Below are 12,500 nucleotides of genomic sequence, written 5' to 3' on the forward strand. Positions count from 1 at the left end.
ACACATAAAACAGAACACACAGGACAGAACACATAGGACAGAACACACAGGACAGAACACATAAAACAGAACACACAGGACAGAAAACAGGACAGAACACATAAAACAGAACACACAGGACAGAACACATAAAACAGAACACACAGGACAGAACACATAAAACAGAACACATAGGACAGAACACATAAAACAGAACACATAGGACAGAACACATAAAACAGAACACACAGGACAGAACACATAAAACAGAACACATAAGACAGAACACGTAAAACAGAACACATAGGACAGAACACATAAAACAGAACACATAAAACAGAACACATAGGACAGAACACATAGGACAGCACACATAAAACAGAACACATAAAACAGAACACATAAAACAGAACACATAAAACAGAACACATAAAACAGAACACATAGGACAGAACACATAAAACAGAACACATAGGACAGAACACATAAAACAGAACACATAGGACAGAAACACAGAACACAGAACACATAGGACAGAACACATAAAACAGAACACATTGGACAGAACACATAAACAGAACACATAGGACAGAACACATAAAACAGAACACATAAAACAGAACACATAAAACAGAACACATAAACAGAACACATAGGACAGAACACATAAAACAGAACACATAAAACAGAACACATAAAACAGAACACATAGGACAGAACACATAGGACAGAACACATAAAACAGAACACATAAAACAGAACACATAAAACAGAACACATAGGACAGAACACATAGGACAGAACACATAAAACAGAACACACAAAACAGAACACATAAAACACATAAAACAGAACACATAGGACAGAACACATAGGACAGAACACATAAAACAGAACACATAAAACAGAACACATAAAACAGAACACATAGGACAGAACACATAAACAGAACACATAGGACAGAACACATAAAACAGAACACATAAAACAGAAAACAGAACAGAACACATAGGACAGAACACATAGGACAGAACACATAAAACAGAACACATAAAACAGAACACATAGGACAGAACACATAGGACAGAACACATAGGACAGAACACATAAAACAGAACACATAAAACAGAACACATAAAACAGAACACATAGGACAGAACTGTCTGTCTGTCTGTCTGTCTGTCTGTCTGTCTGTCTGTCTGTCTGTCTGTCTGTCTGTCTGTCTGTCTGTCTGTCTGTCTGTCTGTCTGTCTGTGTGTGTTTGTGCGTGTGTGCGTGTGTGCGTAGAGAATATTTTAACTCTCACACCGCAGTCTGGGAGCTATAAAATAACCCACTATTACAGTATCAGGGTTTACAGTATCAGGGTTTACAGTATCAAGGTTTACAGTATCAGGGTTTACAGTATCAGGGTTTACAGTATCAGGGTTTACAGTATCAAGTTTTACAGTATCAGGGTTTACAGTATCAAGTTTTACAGTATCAGGGTTTACAGTATCAAGGTTTACAGTATCAGGGTTTACAGTATCAGGGTTTACAGTATCAGGGTTGCTCAACAGGTACTAAATGTATATAATGTCTATAACTATAATGTGTTTTCCCAGCATTTGTGTGTGTGTTGTGCAGAACGTGGGTTGCCTCTCTCGCTCTTTCCCTTTTCTCTTTTGGAATTCAAACGATTCATTCGGAAACGTGTTAACATTGCCAAAGCATATGGAATAGATAATAAACAATCAGAAAATAACAGTAAAACATTACACTCACAAAAGTATCTCCCCCTCCTGTCTCAATCTCTCTGTCTCTCTCTCTGTCCCCCTCTCTCTCCCTCTCTCTCGCTCTCTCTCTGAGTGGTTTGCCCTCATGGCCTCTGTCGTCTAGACGGGAGGGCCAGGTTGTTTTCTCATCCAGGGAGGGGGAGACAGCAGGTTGGTACCCCACTGAGAGGGCAGAGCAGAGGGCTAGGTTAGGCCCAGAGAGGCCCCTGGTTCCCACATACCCAGCAGTTAGCATTACCATCAGGGACACACCTCACCAATAGTCTCTCCAATACACCACACAGAGACACAGCACCAATAGTCTCTCTAATACACCACACAGAGAAAATGCACCAATAGTCTCTACTTGGTTAGCTGCTGCCTGGTTAGCTGCTGCCTGGTTATCTGCTGTCTGGTAATCTGCTGTCTGGCTGCTTGGTTATCTGCTGTCTGGCTGCTTGGTTATCTGCTGTCTGGCTGCCTGGTTATCTGCTGTCTGGCTGCTTGGTTATCTGCTGTCTGGCTGCTTGGTTATCTGCTGTCTGGCTGCCTGGTTATCTGCTGTCTGGCTGCCTGGTTATCTGCTGTCTGGCTGCTTGGTTATCTGCTGTCTGGCTGCCTGGTTATCTGCTGTCTGGCTGCTTGGTTATCTGCTGTCTGGCTGTTTGGTTATCTGCTGTCTGGCTGCTTGGTAATCTGCTGTCTGGCTGCTTGGTAATCTGCTGTCTGGCTGCTTGGTTATCTGCTGTCTGGCTGTTTGGTTATCTGCTGTCTGGCTGCTTGGTAATCTGCTGTCTGGCTGCCTGGTTATCTGCTGTCTGGCTGCCTGGTTATCTGCTGTCTGGCTGCTTGGTTATCTGCTGTCTGGCTGCCTGGTTATCTGCTGTCTGGCTGCCTGGTTATCTTCTGTCTGGCTGCCTGGTTATCTGCTGTCTGGCTGCCTGGTTATCTTCTGTCTGGCTGTTTGGTTATCTGGGATTTATAGTGGACCTCTATTTAGCTACAGCTGTTTGTAAATCAGAGCGAAAGAAAGAGGAAATGTCATGCAGGCCTCGCTGTGACAACTCACAGGAACAATCCCAAATGGCAAATGATTCCCTATATATTGCACTACTATTGACCAGAGCCCATTTGCTATATTGTGCTCTACTTTTTACCAGGGCATTGACAGTATCCAAAGTCCGAGTTGATTTGTTACAGGGACAGTGAACAACAATCAAGGTTTCAGTAAAAGTGCCGGTTTCAGCCAGCCGGCTGATTTTCAACCGCAGTCCCTGGGCAGGGTATAAAGTAGTGCACTAAATAGGGAATATTTGGTATTTGGTATTTTATTAGGATCACCATTAGCTGTTGCAAAAGCAGCAGCCACACTTCCTGGGGTTCCACACAGAACACAGAACACAGAACACAGAACACAGAACACAGAACACAGAACACAGAACACAGAACACAGAACTCAGAACACAGAACTCAGAACACAGAACACAGAACACAGAACACAAAACACAGAACACAGAACACAGAACACAGAACTCAGAACACAGAACACAGAACACAGAACACAGAACACAAAACATAATGCAGAATGACATAACAGCACGCCCAATTTTTCAGTTTTTGATTTGTTAAAAAAGTTTGAAATATCCAATAAATGTCATTCCACTTCATGATTGTGTCCCACTTGTTGTTGATTCTTCACAAAAAAATACAGTTTTATATCTTTATCTTTGAAGCCTGAAATGTGGCAAAAGGTCGCACAGTTCAAGGGGGCCGAATACTTTCGCAAGGCACTGTATATCACACACAAACTATCTAGGTGAAATAGGGTGTCCTTTGGGTGGTACACAGGGCATTAACACTCCCACTGCAGGGGCCTACGTTGATGATAACCATGGGGAAACAGGCGTATCAACAGGTAGAGGATGGAGATGGGAGATTAAAATTAGCATGGTATTTTCTATTCTAGATTAAAAAAAAACTGGAAAAACTCAGGGACTTTAAAGTGTCAAAACCAAAAGTCGTAACGTCCTTAGTTGAGATAGATCAGAGGAAAATATGCATCGCACATATAAAACCATTTTATATAAGCAGCGAACGGTTGAACTGCTGACAACACAGGACAGATGTTGGAAAAAATAACATATTGAAGCTTTTGTTACAAACAGACATTTTTGCAAATGATTGGGGCACATCTATTAAAAAGAAAGTGCAGTTTTTCTGGATTGTAGTGATTGGGCGAAAGCATAAGGAAATATTTAACCAGCCAATTGCAGTCAATTACTTTGATCACGACGACTGTGTTTGTAATCTCTCAGTCACTCTACTCCTTTGGCTGTCTGACAGAGGGAAAACAAACATTTTATTTCTCTCTCTCTCTCTCTCTCTGTCTCTCTCTCTCTCTCTGTCTCTCTCTCTCTCTCTCTCTCTCTGTCTCTCTCTCTCTCTGTCTCTGTCTCTGTCTCTGTCTCTCTCTCTCTCTGTCTCTCTCTCTCTCTCTGTCTCTCTCTCTCTCTGTCTCTGTCTCTGTCTCTCTCTCTCTCTCTCTCTCTCTCTCTCTCTCTCTCTCTCTCTCTCTCTCTCTCTCTCTCTCTCTCTCCCTTTCTCTCTCTCTCTCTCTCTCTCTCTCTCTCTCTCTCTCTCTCTCTCTCTCTCTCTCTGTCTCTCTCTCTCTCTCTCTCTCTCTCTCTCTCTGTCTCTCTCTCTCTCTCTCTCTCTCTGTCTCTCTCTCTCTCTCTCTCTCTCTCTCTGTCTCTGTCTCTGTCTCTGTCTCTGTCTCTCTCTCTCTCTCTGTCTCTCTCTCTCTCTCTCTCTCTCTGTCTCTCTCTCTCTCTCTGTCTCTGTCTCTGTCTCTCTCTTTCTCTCTCTCTCTCTCTCTCTCTCTCTCTCTCTCTCTCTCTCTCCCTCTCTCTCTCTCTCTCTCTCTCTCAACCCCTTCTCTCTCTCTCTCTCTCTCTCTCTCTCTCTCTCTCAACCCCTTCACCTTCCTCTCTTTCTCCCCTCTCTCCCTTTTTTCTCTCTTTCTTCCCCAGAACATGCTGGTGACTAATACGGTTTGGCAGACCGGCCACAACTCTCTTCAGGCTTAAATATCAAACCAAACATTTCCTCTGCTGAGAGGGGTGGTCAGCCTGGAGTAGTACACTGAGGCTCGGTCCCAAACGGCACCCTATTCCCTACATAGTGCACTACTGTTGACCAGAGCCAACGGAAAGACCTGGGTCACGGGTGTCAAATTCACCAGCCCAGAGAAAGATAGAGGGAGAGAGACAGACAGTTAGAGAAGATGAGAGGGAGAGAGACAGACAGGGAGAGAAGAGGAGAGGGAGAGAGACAGACAGGGAGAGAAGAGGAGAGGGAGAGAGACAGACAGGGAGAGAAGAGGAGAGGGAGAGAGACAGACAGGGAGAGAAGAGGAGAGGGAGAGAGACAGACAGGGAGAGAATAGGAGAGGGAGAGAGACAGAGAGGGAGAGAAGAGGAGAGGGAGAGGAGATGTAGAGAGAGGACAGTAGAGAGAGGAAGGGGAGAGGAGAGAGACAGACAGGGAGAGAAGAGGAGAGGGAGAGGAGATGAAGAGAAGAGGAGAGAGGAGAGGAGAGAGAGAGACAGACAGACAGGGAGAGAAGAGGAGAGGGAGAGAGACAGACAGGGAGAGAAGAGGAGAGGGAGAGAGCCAGACAGGGACAGAAGAGGAGAGGGAGAGAGACAGACAGGGAGAGAAAGATAGAGGGAGAGAGACAGACAGGGAGAGAAAGATAGAGGGAGAGAGACAGACAGGGAGAGAAGAGGAGAGGGAGAGAGGCAGACAGGGAGAGAAGAGGAGAGGGAGAGAGACAGACAGGGAGAGAAGAGGAGAGGGAGAGGAGATGTAGAGAGAGGAAGAGGAGAGGAGAGATATGGGAGTAGAGGAGAGATGTAGAGAGAGGAGAGGAGATGTAGAGAGAGGAGAGGAAATGTAGAGAGAGGAGAGGAGATGTAGAGAGAGGAAAGGAGAGCGAGGGGAGCAGAGGAGAGATGTAGAGAGAGGAGAAGAGATGTAGAGAGAGGAAAGGAGATGTAGAGAGGGGAGAGGAGATGTAGAGAGAGGTAATGAGAGAGAGGGGAGCAGAGGAGAGATGTAGAGAGAGGAGAGGAGAGAGAGGGGAGTAGAGGAGAGATGTAGAGAGAGAGAGAGAGATGTAGAGAGAGGAAATGAGAGAGAGGGGAGCAGAGGAGAGATGTAGAGAGAGGAGAGGAAATGTAGAGAGAGGAAGAGGAGAGGAGAGAGAGAGGAGCAGAGGAGAGATGTAGAGAGAGGAGAGGAGAGAGAGGGGAGCAGAGAAGAGATGTAGAGAGAGGCGAAGAGATGTAGAGAGAGGAGAGGAGATGTAGAGAGAGGAGAAGAGAGAGAGGGGAGCAGAGGAGAGGAGATGTAGAGAGAGGGAGAGGAAATGAGGGGAGCAGAGGAGAGGATAGGAGATGTAGAGAGAATGAGAGGAGAGGAGGGGAGCAGAGAAGAGGAGATGTAGAGAGAATGAGAGGAAATGAGGGGAGCAGAGGAGAGGATAGGAGATGTAGAGAGAGGAGAGGAGAGAGAGGAGAAGAGGAGATGTAGAGAGCATGAGAGGAGAGGAGGGGAGCAGAGAAGAGGAGATGTAGAGAGAGAAACACTAGAGACACATTTCCTCAGTTGCTATGGGAGAGAAGAGGGGTCGGTCAGGAGCGAGTGCTCCCGACCGGCCCAGGAATGATGACAGACTGAGAGACTGACAGCACATGTAAAATTCATAGTGTCCCTTGGGCCTGGTAACTGAGAACTGGGCTCAATTGGCTCCCCGCTATTAAATGGTTGTTGATGCTTTAGCTAAAACTTTAATGGACCTGCGATGTAGTCTGTAATGTAATGTAATGTCTACACTACTGATGGACCTGCTATGTAGTCTGTAATGTAATGTCATGTCTACACTACTGATGGACCTGCTATGTAGTCTGTAATGTAATGTAATGTCTACACTACTGATGGACCTGGTATGTAGTCTGTAATGTAATGTAATGTCTACACTACTGATGGACCTGCTATGTAGTCTGTAATGTAATGTCATGTCTACACTACTGATGGACCTGCTATGTAGTCTGTAATGTAATGTAATGTAATGTAATGCAATTTAATGTAATGTCTACACTACTGATGGACCTGCTATGTAGTCTGCAATGTAATGTCATGTCTACACTACTGATGGACCTGCTATGTAGTCTGTAATGTAATGTAATGTAATGCAATTTAATGTAATGGACCTGAAATGTAATGTCTACACTACTGATGGACCTGGAGGATGAGGAGGAGGTAATGTAATGAATGTAATGTAATGAATGAATGTAATGTATATAGGATGTTGGAGGAGGGAGGGAGGAGGAGGAGGAGGAGGAGGAGGAGGAGGAGGAGGAGGAGGAGGGGGAGGAGGAGGAGGAGGAGAGGAGGAGGAGGAGGGAGGGGAGGGAGGGAGGAGGAGGAGGAGGAGGAGGAGGAGGAGGAGGAGGGAGGAGGAGGAGGAGGAGGGGAGGAGGAGGAAGGAGGAGGAGGAGGGGAGGAGGAGGAAGGAGGAGGAGGAGGTGGAGGAGGAGGAGGAGGAGGAGGAGGAGGAGGAGGAGGTGGAGGAAAGGGAGGTGTGTGGGCGTGGATGTGTCTAGCGAGCAGAAAGAGAGACCAGGTCCTCTTATAGGTCAGTTCTCTGGAATATAAAGGGGGTTTGAAGGAAGACAGAACAAGAGAAGGGGACAAAACGCTCAGAGGTGTAGAATACAATGAAAGAGAGACTCTGCCACGTACCTCCAAGTCGTTGAAGAATAAGTGTGAGTCTGCCAAGTTAAAGATCATCTCCTCCATCCTCAGTCCCAGTGACACAGACGTCGGGGGATCCTGGAGAATATCAACAGCACATCACATCAAATAATACAACAGATACCAACGTTAATCAGATGTGTGAACGTACAGGTTCTTGTAAATAACGTAGATTGATGCGTTGACGACGGGCAGCTTTTTAATCCGTGTCTGTGTGTCCTTGTTGTGTGTTATTGTGTTATCGTTGGTGTTGTATGTTGCCCGGTGCCCTGACATTTCTCCTTTTGGGATGAATACAGTACTATCCTACTGTATATTAAAGTACACATACACACACACACACACACAGGCACGCACTCACACACATACAGTCACGCGCGTGCACACACACACACACAGGCACGCACACACACACACTCACACACACGCGCGCACACACGCACTCACACACACACGCGCTCGCGCGCACACACACACACGCGCACACATACGCACGCACGCACGCACGCACACACACACGCAGGCACTCACACACACACTCGCGCGCGCGCGCGCACACACACACACACACACACAGTTACTGAGCATTACATGTTGATTTAGAAATGATCATTAATAACAGAAGAGTTTATTTCCAAAACAAAATATCAACACATTTTTTTTCACATTTCTGTTTTCTCATCAGATATTACTGCTTATTGGGACCCTTCGTGTGTGTGTCCAATATGACTATTTACAGATTTATGATTCATAGGTTTTATGAAAACGTTTTTTATTTTTTGCAAAACACATTATATCTGTTGTTTAGATGGAAAGGATTGTTCGTATCCATATATTTGATCCTGTATATTTGATATTTGATCCTGTATATTTGATCCTGTATATTTGATATTTGATCCTGTATATTTGATCCTGTATATTTGATATTTGATCCTGTATATTTGATCCTGTATATTTGATCCTGTATATTTGATCCTGTATATTTGATCCTGTATATTTGATCCTGTATATTTGATATTTGATCCTGTATATTTGATCCTGTATATTTGATCCTGTATATTTGATCCTGTATATTTGATCCTGTATATTTGATCCTGTATATTTGATCCTGTATATTTGATCCTGTATATTTGATCCTGTATATTTGATATTTGATCCTGTATATTTGATCCTGTATATTTGATCCTGTATATTTGATCCTGTATATTTGATATTTGATCCTGTATATTTGATCCTGTATATTTGATCCTGTATATTTGATCCTGTATATTTGATCCTGTATATTGGATCCTGTATATTTGATCCTGTATATTTGATCCTGTATATCCTGTATTTGATTTCCTGTATATTTGATCCTGTATATTTGATCCTGTATATTTGATATTTGATCCTGTATATTTGATATATTTGATCCTGTATATTTGATCCTGTATATTTGATCCTGTATATTTGATCCCTGTATATTTGATCCTGTATATTTGATATTTGATCCTGTATATTTGATCCTGTATATTTGATCCTGTATATTTGATCCTGTATATTTGATCCTGTATATTTGATATTTGATCCTGTATATTTGATCCTGTATATTTGATCCTGTATATTTGATCCTGTATATTTGATCCTGTATATTTGCCTGTGATATGTGGTTGTCTCACCTAGCTATCTGAAGATAATTACTGTAAGTCACCCTGGATAAGAGCATTTGGTACATGACTAAAATGTCAAAGGTTAATGTTTTACATACAGATCACATATTACTGAATTAAGTTATTATAAATTATAATTTTTTAATTATTGATTTCACAAAAGCATAATTTGTACAGATATTTATTCAAATGTTGTTTTTCATTACACTGCACTGTGTGAAACCTAGCTGTAATTATTTATCTGTGAATGAGGCAGATTTTGATCCTGTTATATTGTATTTTATTTAACGCTTTCTGAAGATTTAACACCCTGGATAAGAGCATTTGGTACATGACTAAAATGTCAAAGTTAAAGAACAAATACTGAATTAAGTTATTATAAATTATAATTTTTTTAATTATTGACAGCATCATTTGTACAGATATTTATTCAAATGTTGTTTTTCAAATCCTCCCTGCAATTATTTATCTGAGAATGCAGATTTATGTTATATTGGTTTATTTAACTAGCCAGTTAAAGAACAACTTGTTATTTTACAATGACAGCCTACCCCGCCAAATCCTCCCCTAACCTGGGACTCTGCTGGGCCAGTTGTGTGCAGTGCCTGCTCAGTGCCTTAGACCGCTGTGCCACACAGGATGAAATAGCATATATAGCATTTTCCTACAAAACATCATTATTTTTCTCTTTGAAAATGAAACCATAAAGTGATAGATTTTAAAACAAATACACGTCTGTCATTGAACAACCCCCACGCCATGATTAGATTTGTTTGTCTATCTATCTATCTATCTATCTATCTATCTATCTATCTATCTATCTATCTATCTATCTATCTATCTATCTATCTATCTATCTATCTATCGACACTTTTACACCTTTGGAATTCTCCTACATTCCAGAACACTACGACCTCATAAAGAGGAGAAGAAATTCTAGAGATCTAAAAGAAAGTTCTGCTTTTGTTTATGACCTTACAGAGAGACTAGCCTCCAGAACGGCCAGGCAGAGAGGAGGGAGAGTTTCATTAATGTAGTAACAGCGCAACTCGTCTTGGATGCGGGTGAGCGATAGAGACGAGGACAGGGTCGTAACCTTATCGTAAAAACTCCATTCTAAACATACTTGCATTGGTGCGTCATCTAGCTGGCTGCAGTAAAGCAGAGGCGCGCGTGCACGCACGCACGCACGCACGCACGCACGCACACACACACACACACACACACACACACACACACACACACACACACACACACACACACACACACACACACACACACACAACCAACTGCCCCCACCCCTGAAGTTTCCCAAGCTTCTAAACCATTGGATAAACTTAACACAATGTGAATAGTTATTTGATCTAACAATTACCCCAAAAGTAAATTGTTAGATCATTTAATTGTGTTATTTTTTGTCATCAAGATAATGAGTCACAAAACAAAAATACCTCTATCCTCAATTTTTTTTTTTGTTATATTAGCTGAGTATATTAGCTTCTCAAGCCAAAATAATATTGATACACCACACGAAAGACATAATTGCACATTTTTTTCCACCTAATTCTAAATTGTGTTATTATTTTTTCTTCTCCCCCCTCTTTCCGCCTCTGTAATGTAATATTGTCTGTAACGGGGATATGGATGGCCCTGTCTGTCTGTAACATAATACGGAGAGAAGAAGAGAGACCTGGGCTCTAAATAGTTAATGAACCAGTGACAATGGGCCTCCCCCCCCCCCTTTCAAACCAGACAGCAACAAATACAAAGCATCTCCAGACAAATTGAGGGGAAAAAATGCATTATCACAAAAAAAGGAAAACAGATGAAAGTGTTTCCCAGAAGCATCAATATATATGATTCTAATATATAACAATAATATATATATATATGATTCTAATATATAACAATAATATATATATATTCTAATATATAACAATAATATATATATGATTCTAATATATAACAATAATAATAATATATATATATAATATATATATGATTCTAATATATAACAATAATATATATATATATGATTCTAATATATAACAATAATATATATATATATGATTCTAATATATAACAATAATATATATATATATTCTAATATATAACAATAATATATATATATATGATTCTAATATATAACAATAATATATATATATATTCTAATATATAACAATAATATATATATATATTCTGATTCTAATATATAACAATAATATATATATATATGATTCAATAATAATATATAACAATAATATATATATATATGATTCTAATATATAACAATAATATATATATATTCTAATATATAACAATAATATATATATGATTCTAATATATAACAATAATATATATATATATGATTCTAATATATAACAATAATATATATGATTCTAATATATAACAATAATATATATATGATTCTAATATATATATATATATATATATATATGATTCTAATATATAACAATAATATATATATATATGATTCTAATATATAACAATAATATATATATATATGATTCTAATATATAACAATAATATATATATATTCTAATATTCTAATATATAACAATAATATATATATATATATATATGATTCTAATATATAACAATAATATATATATATATGATTCTAATATATAACAATAATATATATATATATGATTCTAATATATAACAATAATATATATATATGATTCTAATATATAACAATAATATATATATATATATGATTCTAATATATAACAATAATATATATATATATGATTCTAATATATAACAATAATATATATATATATGATTCTAATATATAACAATAATATATATATATATATGATTCTAATATATAACAATAATATATATATATATGATTCTAATATATAACAATAATATATATATATATGATTCTAATATATAACAATAATATATATATATATGATTCTAATATATAACAATAATATATATATGATTCTAATATATAACAATAATATATATATGATTCTAATATATAACAATAATATATATATGATTCTAATATATAACAATAATATATATATATATGATTCTAATATATAACAATAATATATATATATGATTCTAATATATAACAATAATATATATATATATATGATTCTAATATATAACAATAATATATATATATATATGATTCTAATATATAACAATAATATATATATATATATGATTCTAATATATAACAATAATATATATATATATATATAACAATAATATATATATGATTCTAATATATAACAATAATATATATATATTCTAT

The 12,500-nt window shown here is 38.8% G+C and overlaps 1 protein-coding gene across 20 annotated transcripts in view; it reads right to left on the bottom strand.

Moving 5' to 3' along the window:
* The window catches only part of LOC127912937 (eyes absent homolog 1), a 160,031-nt gene that overhangs the window by 57,886 nt on the left and 89,645 nt on the right, over positions 1 to 12,500 (bottom strand). For all 20 annotated transcript variants that reach the window (XM_052484054.1, XM_052484053.1, XM_052484052.1 and 17 more), the window contains one exon: positions 7,539 to 7,628. In XM_052484054.1, coding sequence (XP_052340014.1) covers positions 7,539 to 7,628 — 90 coding nt within the window. The remainder of the gene's footprint in view (positions 1 to 7,538; positions 7,629 to 12,500) is intronic.

This window comes from Oncorhynchus keta, chromosome 28 (assembly GCF_023373465.1).
Source record: "Oncorhynchus keta strain PuntledgeMale-10-30-2019 chromosome 28, Oket_V2, whole genome shotgun sequence".
NCBI lineage: Eukaryota > Metazoa > Chordata > Actinopteri > Salmoniformes > Salmonidae > Oncorhynchus > Oncorhynchus keta.